This window comes from Triturus cristatus, chromosome 6 (genome assembly GCF_964204655.1).
Source record: "Triturus cristatus chromosome 6, aTriCri1.1, whole genome shotgun sequence".
NCBI lineage: Eukaryota > Metazoa > Chordata > Amphibia > Caudata > Salamandridae > Triturus > Triturus cristatus.
In genome coordinates this window covers 1,680,115,341-1,680,133,415 of record NC_140589.1, presented here as the reverse complement: position 1 = coordinate 1,680,133,415, position 18,075 = coordinate 1,680,115,341, and the positions used below count along the sequence as shown (strand labels likewise).

At 42.7% G+C, this 18,075-nt stretch overlaps 1 protein-coding gene across 1 annotated transcript in view; it reads left to right on the top strand.

The window, feature by feature from the left end:
- The window catches only part of INTS7 (integrator complex subunit 7), a 293,620-nt gene that overhangs the window by 200,032 nt on the left and 75,513 nt on the right, over nt 1-18,075 (top strand). Inside the window, exons 12-14 of the mRNA XM_085612860.1 lie at nt 6,117-6,254; nt 16,991-17,197; nt 17,517-17,711. Coding sequence (XP_085468986.1) covers nt 6,117-6,254; nt 16,991-17,197; nt 17,517-17,711 — 540 coding nt within the window. The remainder of the gene's footprint in view (nt 1-6,116; nt 6,255-16,990; nt 17,198-17,516; nt 17,712-18,075) is intronic.

Sequence of the window (18,075 nt, the reverse complement as noted above, 5' to 3'; positions counted from 1 at the left end):
AAATCCGTTTCAAAAACTGCAACACCACCCCGCGCATGATCCTGTCCCCCAATCCATTCACATTCCACGAAAGGATTCTCAATCCCCTATCCCCCACCCCACTCCCGTGCATGATACCCACATCCCGGAAAGCACAACCCGGACAAGTCAGCAGAGAACTTCACATTGCCTTGTGAAACAAACGAACAGTCCCCAACAACCCCCCTCCCCCACAATCCCCAAACCACAACTCCCCCCTCCCTGCACCCCTGCATGAGCCCGAACAGCCCCCCCAACTCGCAGTGTGCCTGTCGCCCTAACATATACCATGAAAAGAACCCCAGAAGGAGGAAAGGGCCCCAATAAGCTCCCCACAACCTCCAGGCATTTGAAGGGCATATTGTGTCAAACTAGTGTCCAGTTGAGCCAAGGTACAAAACGTCACCAGTCTAGTCCATCACCAGGAATCAAGCTCTAGTTCTGCTCCACCAATTCCTCTCCGCTCTCCGCCATCCGAGTGTCTCGATCCTGTCCCTGAGGCAGGGCATCCAACCAGTCTCCAACCGCCTCCGGCCGATCGAAGAAGTGGGAGCGACCCCGGTACTCAACCCGCAGCTTAGCCGGGAATAACATTGCGTATTTCAGCTCCATGTCCCTCAAGCGCCTTTTGACGCCCAAGAATCCCAGCCGTTGTTTTTGAACCGCTTGCGTGAAGTCCGGGTAAAAGCTGACATTGGAGTTCTCAAACTTCAGCGGCCCGGCCACCCTCGACGCCTGAAGGATAGCATCCCTATCCCGAAAGTTAAAGAGTCGGGCGATTATAGGCCGCGGGGGAGCACCCACTTTGGGCGCACCACCCGGAATCCTGTGGGCCCGTTCCACCGCAAAGAACTTGCTCAGTCCCTTGGGCGCGAGACAATTGAGCACCAGATCCTCAACAAAAAGATCAGCAGCAGATTCCTCCGATCTTTCCGGCACCCCAATAATACGAACATTGTTCCGTCTAGCCCTGCTTTCGGAGTCCTCAAGTCGACGATCCGTCAGGTCACTGGCTAGCCGCAACCTACGGACCTCCGTCTGCAGGGCGGCCACATCCACAGTTGGGCTCGACGCTGCTTGAGTCAAGGAGTCGACCCGTTCGTTAGTTTTGGACAGGTCTGCCCTGACCAAATTCACATCGATCAGTACCGCGTCCAATTTATGAGCCAGGCTATCGAACCGCTGACCCACAGCAGCCTTCATCTCCTCAATGGCGCCCATGACGTCCTGCAAGGTCAATTCTGACGATGGGCCCGAGACCTCTTTGGACCTCTCAGGCGATTTATTCGAGCCACTAGGGGATCCCTTTGACTGCGCATAACGATCCATGTTGTTGACCTGAGTATAGGCGCCCCTCCGGGTTGACTTAGGTTTCGACTTGTCTCCGTCTAGTCTCGCCGCCATCGTCCGGAGGCCACCAAGGCCGGCACCCACCAGCACCAGGGACAAGGACCAGGTAGTTAATTCAATGGAACACAGCAGTCGCAGACAGGAAGCCCGTGTATAGTCCAAAAATCAGGCCAGACACTCCGCCATCCGCGCACCTCTGAAACACCAAAGTCCCTCAGCAGGTATCAGAAGACAAACTTGAAAACGAAAGTGAAAGTGCGGGGTACGTGGCAGGTCAAGCCCAGCATGCCGCTGTTGTTCACTTCGTACCCGGGCACCTCACCAACTCGAGATCGGGACCAAGGCAATAGCAGGCCGCAAACTTCGGGGCGCAACCATTCGGGTTCCCGGCGTCCGATCTGAATTTTGAAAACGGGTGGCACCTCAGCGCAAGTTCATCAGCAAAATCCCGTCAAATTAACCAGGATTTAGTCAGGATAGACGTGGGAGGTTGCGGAGGCCCTCGAGAGCCGTAAGGCTACGCGGCCATCTTGGTTGCGCGCTAGCAGGGGGGGTACCACATTTTTATTCAATTTTCTTGTTTGTGGGAGGGGAGGACGCACTAGCCAATGGGGCAATAGTTCCCTGAAGGCTACCATTCCCACTTTTTGTTGCATCCCTGGGGGTTTGGCCCTCAAACAATCCCAGCATACCCCTCTCTACCTTAAACCACAATGGCACAAGCTTTCTTCCTGTGTGAGTAACCCTGAGCACACACGTGAGATGTAACCAGCATAATGAGCAACTCCTCCTAGAAAACTGGTTCTGCAACAGATTTTCACCCGCTGGAGGAGAAGCCTGCCTGCATACACAAAGGAGCTGTCAGGCGAAGGTGTGATTGCCATTTGCTTCACTGAGATCGTAGCCTCAAAGAAGCTGGGCCATCTGTGGCCACTGCCTGGTGGTGGTCCTGCTGGAGGCGATAACACCTCCTCTCTTCAGCAATTCTCTTTGTTCCCTGTTCATAGGAGTGCTTCACACTTCTTGTTGGGGGTGACAGCATGTTGCCCCCGGTGACCACTGTTGCAGACATACAGGAAAGGCAACCAAAGGTTTGTGCAGCAAAGTGGTGACTTTGTAAAGTCACCTTTCTGTTAAAAGATACCCTAAATCTGATTCCAGCAATGAGTTGGGTTTAATGTTGCAATTAAATTGATACCTTGAAGTAATCTTTTTCTTGGTCTCAAATGGAAGTTACCACTTAACGTGGTGGCTAGTGAAACTCGATGTTAGTCAATGGGACGAGCAACCTTCCTACAGTGAAAACGACAATTTTTTGTGTTTTTACTGTAAGGGCATGTTAGGCATAAAAGGGAAATGCCCTTCTATTTAGGTCTCGCCTAGCGTTGCAGCGCACGCGCTGCTCGCTCGGCGAGACCTATAGTTAGAGATGAGATTTTAGAAGGGGGCTCGAAGCCCCACCCTTTATTTCTTTGGATTGCGTCACTGTTTATGCTAAATGGTGGCCTGCCATTGGAAATGTGTTTTTTTTTTGTCGCTGCCCTTTCTCCTTTCCAAACGGCCCATTCGGACAGGATCGTCTGCTTCACGGCTGTCATGAAGCACTTTCTTATCTTTAGGGGGCCATCTGTTTTCACTCAGCCACGTGATTATTTTCGCATCGCGCTTTCACTTAAAGTGAAAGTAAAAGCGCGATGGAAGTATAAACAAGCAGCTGGGTGAAAACAGATGACAAGCGCGTGTTGCTCGTGCTCCCTAGCGTGCCTCTTGTTCTAAAGAAGCGCCCTCTCTCCGCCCAGGGCATTTGTCCAAGTGAATGAATCATAGTGTCTGGAGGCACTGACTGTGAAGAACCCGCAGCGCTTTTGTGTCACCCGTGATGTTATGCTGTGTAATCGGTTTAATGGGAGAGTGTTTTTCTTGGCCTTGTGTAACCAGATTCTTTGCGCCCTGTGTCGTTTTAAGCATCGTCGATATTTTTAACCAGTGCAGCCGGCATCGTGAAAACATGCGGGTGCCCTAGTTGGGCCCAAAACAAACTTGTGATTGGCCCTCGGTTCACCCTCTCATACACGTCAGACACTTACTCGCTGTCACCCGCCTTTTTAATTTTGGGAAGTCGGGGGCTGACGGTTTCCGTGGCTGATAGCTGCTGGCTGGAGGCAGTTGTGCAAGTGAAGAGTTCACCGTTGGTAACCGCGGTCCAGTCCACTAATACTGATCGGAGGTGGCGTGCTGTATTATACCTCTGCCCCCCAACAACCCTACCCGAGCTGCTGGGCTCCGTTCAGAACTTTGCATCCGCCCCCACTCCCCTTCATGTATCACCGCTTCGCCATCCTGGGCAGTTTTCCTTTTGGAATGGCCCGTCTGACCACTTGGGGTGCTTTGAACAATCAGCCTATTCTTTCGGGGCCGCCAGGTGCGGTCAGCGCCTCGTGATATTGCTCGGTCGTCGGTGCGCTAAGGCCCTACATGGGCTGGTGGTCATTGGACTCTCTGGAGCTGCTGGGCCGTTCTTAATGCAGAGGGTTGAAGCCCGTGCTGGTGTTTCAACCCGTCTGGCTGCATCAAGGGCTTCCAGGCCTCCTGGTGACATGTACCGATGGTAACAGGGAGGGAGGGCGGGGACTTCACTGGCTGGTGCCATGCGCCGCAGGTCACACTGTGCGCAAGGACACACCATGCAGCCAGAGCACGGAGGGTAGTTAGAAAGCACTTTGCCCCTCCCTTCCTCCAATACCATCATAATTAGGGCTCCCGGGCCTTCCGGTCACTGTTAAAGCAAGCACAGATAGAAGCACGTGGCTGAAAGGCCAAGAGGGCACAAACACGAGGGCGCGCAAGCCAGTGGCTCGTGGGACGTCCTAAACCACCACCTCCCTCAGGGTGCAAACTCCGCTTCATAACAGCGCTTCTTTAACCCCACCCCTGTTCGCAGGCACCCACTATTAGGGTTATTACGGTTCACAGGCTCCATACCGGAGATTTCTTTAACAAGAGCTTTCTGCAGGTGTGTAAGGAAAAAAACTAGAACTCTCCGGAGTGTTTCAGGGCACTCAATCCAACTGTTCATATAGAGAGTGCGCTAGCTGTGCAAAAACACTAATAAACACATTCAAAAATAGAACACCTGAGATATTAAAAAAAGATGAATATAGTATGAACGTTAAAAAAGCAATACGTGGACAACAGAAGGTTACATCCAGAGCACATACTTCTATTGCGATTAATAACTCGTTCTCATAGCTCAACCTATAGCGTTGAATAGAGATATTAATTCTTATTTTTTTTTAAATCCTTAACGCAAGACAAGAAATGAGGCCGGAGTATTTGTCAATGCACTTCAGTGGGTCAATCATGACATGTTCAATAACGTCCCCGACAACATCTCAATTGACATTGCAGTTAGTCAGCATAGTCAGAGGCATACATCATGGTCATCTTAAGTACTCGCTCATCTCGGAGGTAAAGCTCACTCCTACCAAAGACTGATAACACCATAAAGAAGCCCGAAACAACAAGCATTTGCAATACAATAGGTCTCGCGATTGCGAGATTTAGAGCTATTGGCATTGTAAATGACAAGGACTTTTATTTACGTTTTAAAAAGAAAAACATAAATAAAAGTAATTGTCATTTACAATGCCAATAGCTCAAACATGCGTAAATGCGAGACCTATTGTATTGCAAATGCTTGTTAATAATAAGCACCCTGCTGGTAGGCTATTAAGGCTTTTCCTAGGCGTGGCTTATTAATATTAAAAAGGAAGGTTTTGACCCGGCAAAAGAGTATATTTTACCGTGGTTGTAGTGGCAGCCCTGGAGTCACGTTTTCACCTTGTCAGAGCAGTGGTAGCAAATTAAGTGCGGCAGCACTGGTGACATTTAACATACTGACCCTGGGCTCTTGTACTATATATTTGGGACTTCTAAGTAAGTTAAATGAGCCAATCTGATATTAGCCACTTGTTCATGTACTTTCGAGATCAGAGAATATAAACTGGTTCCTGGATAGCCGGGCCCAGTGCACTAGAGTCGAAATAGCATCAACATCAGTTCAAAAACTTGTGGGTTGGGGGTATTCATACAAAAAGAAGTAATTTCCTACAAATTGGTTTTGAAAACCTTTGGCAATGTTTGGTTATGCCTAGAAAGTTAATATTTTGTGGATTTTAAATGCCTTTACAATAGCAGCCCCCCTGCCCTAAATAGAGTGGTGTTTCCACTCATATCCCTAAACTTGATACTGCAGAAGATCTCTCACACTGATGGGCTTGCAACTGCACACGGGTCACTGTACTACGTTCTAGCTTACAATTTCTGTGCACCTAACTTGCCCTTAGGCATAAACTCATTTGTGAATCAGTCTCTTAGTATTGTTGTCTTTAACAGTGATAACCTTTTTTCCTGCTGTTATCCTGAGAGGAGATATAAACAGTTCTCTCTCCCAAAGGAGTTCAACAGCTATGGGGTTCTGCTAACATGCCACATTTATAATAGACACGTTTATATCTTTACATGTTCCTGTTTCCAACATGCAAATTCTTTTTAAGGTAGCATCAGTGGTTGGACCTGTATAATAATAGTAATAACTGAATAAGAAAGGTTGGACCTCTTGCTTCCATTCTGTCTCTTTCCAGGTAATTTCACTGCTTACTATACTTTCCATGAGGAGATGTTTCTTACATGTTTTTAAAGAATGAAGATGAGTTGAGTTTAATTTAAATATTTTTGTTTTTCTCTAGGTGTCCCTAGCCACTGTGATATTTGTGGCTAGTCAGAAGGCGCTGTCTTGTGAAGTCAAGACTGCAATTAAACAACAGCTCGAGAACGTCTCCAATGGCTGGACTGTGTATAGAATTGCTAGGCAAGCCTCCAGAATGGTATGTGCTTCTGTGGTATGATTTCTACAAAGATGTTGATAACCCTACAGGTCTTCTGAGAGTGAACATGGTGCTTTGTCCACTCTGCATGGTTCTACTACCATCAGTATAAAACCCAGACCTTCAACTTCCTTGACTGAGAGATTATCCGCTTGTGACTAGGATCTGTGAGGTGGGCCACGCGCCAGGGGACTAAGAGATCAGAAGGGTAGCAGGGGTATTCTTGCCTGACACCAGATGGGCTGAAAACTTGTCCACTGCTCTTGGGTGCTGGGAAGTATTCAGTTTTCCACTGAATACTGGATTAGGAATCGATACACGTAGGGAGGGTTGAGAAACCTGGCTCTATCTAAAAGCTTAAAAATAGGATTCTTGACTTGGGAATGAGTAGAGTAATTGGTAATATTGGGGCCAGTGAACATCAGGGACACAGAACTGAGTTCCAACAAGGTGTCAAATGCTAGGCATTTTTTTACTGGTGGCTCTGAACTCTACTTTTCCCCAGTGTGCAAGAGAATCTCAGACATATGTTTCATTCATGTGATCTCAGCACAAATTAACCAGAGACTTTGCACTGTTAAATGGAATGTACACTGTAGTACTATATATCCGATATTCTACCTCAAATCTATCAGGATTTATAAAGCACTGCTAATCACCCAATAGGGTATCCAAATCAAATCATCATTCTGTTGTGTCAGTCTGTTACAAATTCTTGTGCGAAGGTTAACCTCTTCAAGGGACTTTGTACTTAAATTTGGTATCCTCCTCATATGCACGTCTCCAAGCTCTCTCCGAACCCTTGCATTTAGTTTTCTCGGCAGAAAGAGCCTCACTAAATCAAGGTGCAGGATGATGCGTCCTGGTTGACGAATGAGCTTGAGAGGCAAGACAACATCTAGTGAGTCCTTCAGGCAAGCATCAATTCTTGGCTGGTCAAGCTCACCAACTTGAGTTAGATTGGGCATTGTATTCCCCAACTGATGGTTAAAAGCTGGGCGATCGAGCCTTGACCAGACTCTGGTCATAACCTGTGGTCTGCCCTTCTCTGTTCCTGGAGCCGGGCAGATCCCAAATAAAAAAAGGTACTGCGTTGTGATGTGACCACAGTAGGAGCAGTAGTAAGGGTTTCTAAATTGAAAAGCATTAAGTCCAGAAGACGCCCTGCTTTGTGGGTAGGAGTAGAATTAATGAGAGTCCGATTCAGGGCTCTGAGATCTTCAGTCAGAGTCTGACCAAGACTGCTAGAATTATCCTTCAAGTAGATATTCAAATCTCTAACAAGAATACTTTTAGCAGCCTTAATAATGAGGGGAGCCGAAGCATCCGGAAAAAGTGAACACCAGTTACCAGCATATCCTGGTGGATGGTAAATGAGGGCGCCAGATATAATAAATTTAGGAGTGAGTTCCAGCAAGAAGGAAAAGGCTTCACAAGCTGGTATGGGTAATTCCTGAATTTTACATTTGTGTATTATTTTTAAACAGGATGGCGAATTCCCCCCCCCCCCACTAATTTATTGGGCCTATGCCTCCTCAACATAGAGTAATCTTGAGGTAAGGCCGCTATCCTGTCAGACATCGAGACCTCATGAAGCAGGTTTAGGTAAGGAACATGGGATGGGCATCTAGGGCATAATCTGACACAACAAGTCGAAAAACATTTGTTGATGGCTTGGTAAGGACTGTACGCTGACACTTAAAAAGCTAAACCCGTGATTCTGCCATGGGCTTGGGGGTGGTGGGAAGCTGTATGGGTCTCTGGCCAGTTAGCCGGAGAAGCAGTCTCTGTAATGAGGCATGATTGAATGATTTGTGCTATGGAGAAAACTTGTTAAAGGAGCATGTCAGCAGAGTCTTATAGAGGCTGGACACACTGCTGAGCACGTTGGCCGGAGTACTCGACTGCTTGGAAGAGAAAGTCCTACGTTTTGTCCAGGAAAAATAGGCTCCCTGGCCCCATTCGGGCGCAGGCCAGCTTGCATATGGCGCGCCAGCGGTGCACACAGTGCACCTGTCTGCCCTGTGGCCACTCTAAAATAGAGGAGAGGGAAAAAAAGACTAGCCTGCTAACCAGGCGATCCCTCATAGCTCCAAAATGGCGGCAGGCTAAGATTATAAGCGGGCCACTTCAACACACAAGCCTTGCTCATATTGCCTCAAACAGTTACTAGTTGTAACAAAAAAAAGGCCTCTGTTCCCCCCACTAATTTAGCAGCATAAGCTTTCAAGAATGATAAGTGGGCCACTTAAACACATGAGCCGCTCTCGTATTGCCCCAGGCAAATACTAAAAGAAACTATAAACGACCCCGGTTCCCCCGTAAAATAGAAGAAGTGACAGCAACACTTTTAAAGAGCACTTTTTTTTCTGTTTAATACGCTTTATTGAATCATAAAAGTCAATAAACATACATTAAAGGCCTAAAAGAAAAATCTGAATATAAAAGAGAACTTGTAATCATAATAGAATAGGCAATAAAATCACAGTAGAAAGCTATTTACATTTTAGGGATGAAATAGGGGTGGGAGAAAGGGGGAAGGGGAAAGAAGGGAATACTAAATACATTCATAGGTATTAAATAACTGTTACGACATTATGCTCCTAAGTTATACACAATGTAAGAACAAATTAACTGTTGAGTAAAATCTCTATCTAATAATAAACGAAGAGGAAAAATAGGTCAAAGAGGAAGGAATTCAAGGGGGTTGAAAATTTTCAGAGCGACAATGAGAAACGTTAATAGAAACTGCATGTATAGAAACTGTATTCAGATAATTAGTTAATGGCAACCAAAAAACATCTCTCTTCACATGTAGATTACATTGGGATGCATAAGCAACATCTAACCTATGATATTGGCATACAGTATTCCACCATGACTTAAGTGAGAGTTTGGTCAAACATTTCCAGTTCATCGTAATTTGTTGAAATGCTAAAGCCAACATAAGATCAAATAACCGTTTGTCAGAGGATGGCAAAGAAATGGATTCTGATAAACTACCCATAAAAAAAAGAATATTGGACAGAGGAGTGTGGATCTTAAAAATGGTAGATAGACGAGTCCAGATTTGAGTCCAAAAAGAAATTACAGAGGGACATGAAAAAAGGAGATGTGAAAAGTCTGCTGAAGGGGAATCACAGGACCAGCATTTCGTATCATTTATGTTTGTGAAATTAGCTATGAAAGTAGGAGTGAAATATAATCTGTGATATAAATAAAACCTAGATTGAGTGGCAGAAGCATATCTTGAAATCTTTAGCGACTGAGCCCAAATCTTATTCCATAAATCAATGCTCCGGTGGGAATCGAAATCAGATTCCCAAGCAAGTTCAATCTTAGTTTTATCACGTTCTGGATTCGTGGTGAAGAAGAATTTATAAATTAAGGAGGCTTTTGGGATTGATGTTAATATTTTTAATAGTGAATCCTGAGTGATTATAGGTTCATCAGAGGGAGGGGAATAAAAAATGCTGAGAAGTATTTCCATAAGTATGGAAAATGTATATCGAAAAAAATGAGGACATTTAAATGTAGTCTGAAAAACAGGAAAAGAACAAGGAGAAGTTCCATCAAATAGATCTTTAACGCAAGTAATACCCCGTGATCTCCAAGAAGACCAATATAAAGGTCTATTATTAATTGTTATAAGACGATTATACCACAGAGGAGTGTGCAAAAAAGCATTCCTGGATATTATTTGTGGCTGAGAATGAGGTTTTAACAAGGAGCAAGTGTGTTTGAATAGTGGAAGAGATGTGAGTGCATTTTGTAGTAGTAAAAGAAAGAACTTCCTTGGTGGAGAAAGGGGCGATCGAGCAACGCTCAATATTAACCCATAAAGGAGTAAAAGGAGAAGATTCCATAAGAAGCCAATAGGAAGCTTGTTTTAAAGTGAAAGCCTTGTGATATAATCGAAAATCCGGAAAGTTTACCCCACCAACAAGTCTTTGTTTCCTAAGATGAGTTAAAGAAATTCTAGATTTTTTATTCTTCCATAGAAATTTAGAAAGAAGAGTCGATTTTTTTAAAGAAGGTGACAGGGATATGTATTGGAATCATTGAAAAATAGTATAGTAGAATCGGAGTAATCATCATCTTAATAGAATCAAGTCGGCCCCACCAGGAGAGAAAGAGAGGATTCCAGGAAGTGAAGAGTTTAGAAATACGGTCCAAAGCTACATCTAAATTTATTTTCACCGATTTGGTAATAGAATTCGAAAACCAAATGCCAAGATATTTGATTTTAGAGCTGTCCCAATTAAAGCCAGTGGACTCAAACTGCTGCTTGAGGCAGAATTTAGTAAGTGGTTAATCTTATAACCTGATACCGCTGAGAAATCGGATATTTCTTGTAGTAATGAAGGGATAGAAGAATCTGGATTGGAAATAAAAAGCAAAATATCATCAGCATAAGCTGATAATTTTAAATGACGGTCCCCATATGGAAAACCAGAAATAGAAGGATTTTGACGAATACGGGAAAGAAAAGGTTCAAGAGAGAGAACAAACAAAAGAGGGGATAATGGACAACCCTGTCTAACACAACGATGAAGTGATAAACGTTGCGAGATTTGACCATTAACGATAGTAGAAGCAGAGGGGGTAGAGTAGAAGGGAGAAATAAGAGAAATGAATTTAGTACCAAAACCATGCCATCGAAGGGATTTAAACAAAAAGGACCACTCTACTCTATCAAATGCTTTTTCTGCATCAATGGAGATCGCTGCGAGAGGGAGATAAAGAAGAGGCGTTATTGAGAACATTGAAAAAGAGACGAGAATTATCAGAGGTTAGCCTACCCTTAACGAAGCCACATTGCTCGGGACCAATTAAATGAGGAAGAAAGGATTCAAGTCGTAGAGCTAAAAATTTAGCATAAATTTTATAATCAAAGTTTATTAATGAGATGGGGCGGTAATTTTTGCAAAATTTGGGGTCTTTGCCATCCTTATGGATAAGACAGATAGAGGCTTCTAGAATGGTACCACTTGCTGCTCCTGTGGAACAGAAATGTTGGAAAAGGTTAAAAGGTTTTGGTAATAACCAATTAGAAAAGTGAAGATAAAATTCTACAGACAAGCCATCGGGGCCGAGAGATTAATTTTTTTCTAAAAAGAGTTCAAAGAGGAGGACATTTCCTGTAATGTGAGATCTGTGTCTAAAGAGGTAAAGTCCAGAACAGAAGATGAGGAAGGGGGAATAAATAGAATAAGGATAGTCATCAATAAGTGAATCCGATGGAGGGGACTCAGGAGTATATAAGATACTATAAAATTTAGTAAATTTGGCTAATATGTCCTGATCTTTGAAAATAAGTTTACCATCATTTGAGTGGATGGATTCAATTAATGTCTTTTCTTTTCTAGATTGTAAATAATTAGCAAGAAGAGAGCCAACTTTATTTCGACCTCCATAGTATTGGGCACTGCTGCGAAGCAAAGTGAAGGAAGCATTGTCAGTAGAAATTTTATTAAATTCCATCTTAGCACGTATAAGGTCTTGCAAAGTAGAGTCCGATGAGGAAGTGTAGAATTGATGCTCTAAGTGTTTAATGGAAGATAACAAGGCTTTATGTTTATTGGAGGACTGTTTCTTTTTCTTAGAGACAAAATCTATGATAAACCCGCGAGCTGTTGCTTTAAAACTATCCCATACCGTATCAGGAAATATAGAGGGATCATCGTTAATAGAAAAAAATTCTTCAGCAAAGGGTATAAAAGAGGTAGAAAAAACTGGATCCTGTAAGAGATAATTATTAAATCTCCATCTTGAAGTTTTAGAGCGGGAGGAAGTAAATCAAAGTCAACAATTATTGGAGCATGATCCGAAATCAAAATGGGCTGAAACGAGGAAGAAATAAGATTCTGGGCTAAGGATTTTGAAAGATAAATGTAGTCAATCCGAGATAGGGATCCATGTGGAGGGGAAAAGGAGAATTCGGATTGATCTGGAATGCATAGCCTCCAGGCATCAACTAGTTGAGTCTGTGCAATAGTATGAAGAAATTGTTTGTGTTTTATGTGGAAGAAAACGTACCTGGGATTTACGATCAATAAAAGGATCTATAACTTGGTTACAGTCACCTCCTAATATTAAAAAATCGTCTTTATGTTGAAAAAACTTATCTGTAATGGCAGGCCAAAAAGTGGAATCCGGTTGAGTTGGACCATAGATGTTAAATACAGTGAGAGGGACATTATTAATTAGCAATTTGACTAGAATCCACCTACCATCAGAGTCAATATCTTGCGTTACAACAGAACATTTCAACTTTTTATGACATAATATAACAACCCCATTCTTTTTTATATCAGTGGGAGAAATCAACACTGAGCCAACCCAATTACGCTTAAGCTTGAGAGCTTCGGCCTCAGACAAATGAGTTTCTTGGAGTAAAACTAAATCAGGTTTATATGAGGCTAGATGTGAAAGAATTCTCTGCCTCTTTATAGGATTATTAAAACCGTTTACATTCCATGTGATAACTCTAAATGAAAAAAGTTAAACAACAGGTAACAACAGTATACATTGAAGAATACAAATGAGCATAAAATAAGAAATAAATATGCAAAAGAAGAATTGAGAAAATAGCAAATTACTGCAGAAACATTAAAAAGAGGAATTGAAAAGAGAAAAAAACAGGTAAGAAAGGGAAGATAAGAGAAGAGATAGAAAAAGTCAAGCAACAACAGGTAGGAGAGAAATGCTATTGTAAGAGAAGGAAAAGGAGGGAAAGGAGAAGACAGAGGAAAGACAAGGAGAGACAGTACATATCCAAAAAGGATGACTGATAAAACATACCTGAGGGAATAAAAGGGAGATACATCGGGGCAAGGACGACACATGACAAGACGGACCACCGAAACCAAAGAACTCCGGATCGCATCGGGACGTGGGAGGAAAGGGATAAGGACCTTACAGGTTAATAAGACAAACAAACCTATATGGAAAAACAAAGGAAAAAGTTAACAGTGAGATGATATAAAGAAAATGAGCAACTGATAAAAACGCAAACCACTAATGTCATTGAGCATAATACATTTTCAGAGAAAAGAGATAAATCACATAGTTAAAAAAAAAAATCCTAAGACAATAATAAAGAAAACTGAGAACAGAGCTATGCCATAACTGTAAAAAAAAAAATGGCTAAGGAGTTCGAACATGAGGAATGTAGGAAAGTCAACCATTGGAAAGGCCAGCGGTATCCATGGCAATTGCAGTATGAGAGTGAATACATTTCTTAAGTTCCGCTGGGTCTTGAAAGGACCGAGTCTGATTTTGGTATGTCACCTTGAAGATGCAGGGGTGAAAAAGACCATATCGAGCACCAAGAGATCGCAAGAGGGCTTGAAGATTAAGGAACTCCTTTCTTCTTGTTGCTGTTGCATTTGATACGTCTTGAGAAATGTACACCCTCTGACCAAGCCAAGAAAGTTGTCGTTTGGCTCTAGCTGCCGAGAGAATTGAAAGTAGGTCGGTAAACTTCAGAAAGAGAATAATGACTCCTCTTGGCTTTGCGGGAGATGCAGAACTCGACAAACGTGGGCCCAATCAGTGAGCTCTCTGAATACTGAGAGATGTGGAAGAAGGCATATCCAAGAGTTTCGGCAAGAAGGAGGAAAAGAAGACGACAGGATCCTCACCCTCTAGGGCTTCAGGTAGACCGTAAATACGTAGATTGTTCCTTCTATTCCTGTTTTCCAAATCTTCTGCATTGAGCCAAGGGTCACGAACCTCCTTCTCTAAGGAAGAAAGTCTCTGAGAAGTATCTTGTACCATACTGAGTTACTGCTCCACCGAAGATACTCTTTTCTCCATTGTAGACCACTTCTCCTCCAAGAATTGCATTTTACTATTAGTTTCCTCTACAAAAGGACGCAGAGCTCGAATTTCGTCCAGTAATGTTTCTAAAGAGATAGAAGATGGCAATTTGTCGGGGGATGGAGGATCCTGCTTCAGACGCTTGGAGGATGTTAAAGGTGGTGAGGATTTTGTAGCAGTTGATTGTGATGAAGTAGAACGATTAGAGGCCACACCCGCCATCCCTTCTGCGTTATGAGGTGGAATATTTCCTGAAGAAGAGGTTGGTGGTGACGAAATAGGATGATTTTTAGGTAAGAACACAAATTGTGGTTTACGCAACCTTCCCATATATAGAGGATATGCAAGCAGCACCACGTATAAAGTAATGTGTGACTCAATAAGTAATTATAGTCTATAATCCTCACAGAAGAAGAATGAAAAAGAGGTACTGGAGATATCAAAAAGCTTTATGAAAAAAGTAACTCACTCCATTATAATTGTGAATAATGACGTCAAGTAAAAATGGTTTTGAGTGACATCACGAGAAGAGGCATCAATGTACAAATGATGAAAGTGAGTTACACATAGAAATTGGTGATATCCAACTATGAGACGTAGCTGGGATGTTATTGCCACCAAAGGGGAAGCTGTCGTCGGCAGAAAGGAAACTCCTAAAAACTGTGGCGCTGTTTAAGTGTCGTAAAACTATCACAGCAAGGATTGTGTTGAAAAGGAGCACATTTTAAGAATTAATGATGTAAAGATATCCATAAAAAAATTCTTTAAATGACATGGTGTATGTACAGCTCAGATGAACATTCTCCCATGTTTCATTCTAGAAATATAGCTGATAGTGTAAGATTGATTGAAGCTCTGAAGTAAAAGAAGCAACAGTCAGAAAATGAGAATATCCATAACAATAGGCATCTTACTATAGTGCTCTGTATTTGAGTCAGTAGCATGTCACCTTCAGAACCAAGTATGCGCTGACTGAGATTAGATGTTGCCGAAACGTGAAAAATCATTGATAGGCAGCAGTGCGATGTTCAAAATGGCGGGCGCGCTGAGGAAACCATATCCGCGATGAACAGGAAGAAATTTACAGCTCGCTCCGCGATGTAAAGACGCTCACAGGGTGCTCGTCATGCTCCGGTGCTGGAATTCACGGCGGTTCTGACGAGAAGGTACAGAAATATGTACCCGTTGATAGAAAGTTCGTCCCCGAGCGGCGGAGCCTCTGGCTCAGGCGGCCATCTTTAACGGCGCCGAAGCCACGCCCCCTAAAGAGCACTTTTTAAAGACCCTGCACTGTGCCCATTCTGAAATAGGAGGGAGAGAAAAATAGACTAGCCAGCTAACCGCGATCCCTCGCAGCCCTAAGATGGCGGCAGGCTAAGATTACGAGCGAGCCACTTAAATACGTGAGCGGCGCTCATATTGCCCCACACAATTGCTAAAAGAAACTATAAAAGGTTCCAGTCTCATTTCTGTTTTTAAATATATCTTCAAACTATAATCTAGATCAGGTGTCTTCAATCAGGCGATCGTGAGCTACCAGTAGCTCGTAGACACATTCAGAGTAGCTCCCAGCCCTTAGTTAATTTTTAAATTAGCACTGGGTTACATTTTCCTTTTACAGTTAAAGGAAGGGTGTGTTTATTTTACATTATTATTATCGGGCTGCAGATAGCAAGGTCTGATAACAAGCAGTGCTCAGTCAGATTTATGACTCGGGCACAAAAGTGAAGAACTAAAGTATTTAACCATTAAATAAAACCCCTTATCAACTCAATATTGGGGCATGAGAACAGAATTATGTTTCTGAATGCTTTTAAATTGTAGAAAATTAAAATGAAAGTTACCTTAATCATTACCTCTTCATTTGAATTTTCGCACATTTCAAAGTGTCAGCAGGCCCCTTGCTCTCAGTGGCCAGTAGGCACTGTGCCATATTTATAACTGAATAATACAGTCAGTTTAATGGGAGAAATTTAAAGTGAAGAAAAATATTTCTATGAAAAATTAAGCTTTAATGTTTTTCTCCACTTTCAATTATGCCTGTTACACTTTTATGTTTTATGAAGCATGTTTCTGAACTTTAAATTTCTCTCATTTAAACAAATTACTGTATTTTTCTGTTATAAATATGGCACTGTGTTAAGGCCACAGGGAGCAAGATGCCTGCTGTTTGTAAATATGACACTTTGAAATGGGAAAGAATCTAAATGAGGAGTTTTATGGAATCCATATAAAAATTAATTTAACTCTTCAGATTAATTTTCTCCCATTCCAAAGTGTTGCCTTACACACAGTAAGCATCTTGCCCATAGAGCCTGGTAGACACGGTGCCATATTTATGACTGAAAACAGCCAATATTTTAAGTTGGAAATTTTAAAATACTGAAACATTTTTGTTTATTATGAGAATGTTTCCAGAACATTTTACTGCACTTTAAATTTCTCCTATTATAAAATGGTTGTATGTTTGTGTTAAACATGTAACTGAGCTAAATATGACGAAAGGTATGTCCTTTGCCTCAAGTACATACAACACAGGTTGTCAGTAACCCATACACATATATGCCATTCTTATGCACCCATGTTCATACATCCCCAAAGAGCCCACTCTGAATGACACACATGGCAGCCCTGTCGTAGTGCTCTTAGTCAAAGTATTTTGTTCAGACCATAGTATCTGACTGTATGGACATTAGGCTTAAAGTCGATGAAGCTGGCTATGTGGGTGTCTGGTACAATGTGCGAGTTGCTTAGCCTTCAGTAGCTCACAATGATTTTCACTGATCAAAAGTAGCTCTCACTGCAGAAGAGGTTGGAGACTCATGATCTAGATCACCAAACGTGGTACAAACTTGTTCACTGCTGCCACAGGCCAACCATCTACCACAACCTTTGTCACTCTTTCTTCTTAGGGGAATCATGACATGGCGCGAGAGCTCTACCAGAGCCTGCTGACTCAGGTGGCTTCGGAGCACTTCTACTTCTGGCTGAACAGTCTAAAGGAGTTCTCTCAAGCGGAACAGTGCCTGACTGCCTTGCAGGAGGAAGATTATGGCTTGGCACTCTCTTGCATTGCAGAGTCTCTAAAGTATTATCACAAAGGAATTGCCTCACTGACAGTAAGTACATGCTGTGCTCTGTTGATATGGATAGGTAGCAAATAGCATCAGGATTGAAATCGAGCATTCCATGGCATTTTAGAAATGACATTTTTAAATCTGTGTGACTTTCACATTTTGTCCATCTCTTTTAATCTTAACATATTTCACTTAATTTGAAAGCAAATTACATTATTACAGGCAATTGCAAGTGGCTTGTATGAAAAAGTTGGACCTTATTTTTAAAGAGCATTTGTCCCAGTAAAGACCCACAACACACTATCTTCTTATGACTGTTAAGAATTAAATTATAGCTAGATAAGTTGTTTTTCTGTTTCAGGCTGCCAGCACTCCTCTGAATCCACAAAGTTTTCAATGTGAGTTTGTCAAACTCAGAATTGACCTCCTTCAGGCCTTCTCTCAGCTCATCTGCACATGTAACAGCTTAAAGACCAGCCCTCCACCCGCCATTGCCACAACAATTGCTATGACGTCGGGAAGTGAACTACAGAAATGTGGGCGTATCTCCAATCAGGTACTCTTCCCTGCCTTGCTTAAAGCTCTCCACATTCCTGGTGTAAAAAATCAATCCATTATTTGATGTTGTGTTCTTGTACTTCTGACCGAATTCCAGAAGATGTTTTCATAGCCACAGTCGATGCTCAACACACTGTTCACGATTTCACGTGATTACGTCTAGATTGCAGTTGCTATTTGTATAATGAACTTTGCAAATATAATCTCCACTTCACCCTGAAAAGGGAAATGGAGTGTATGTAATGAAAAATGTGAGTCGAGTGTTCCTTGTGGAAGGTCCTTGTGGAAGGTCATTTGTAGAGGTTATGCATGTAGGGCTAGAGGGAGTGTGGTAATATGGCAATTTCCTCTGTAAAACCAAG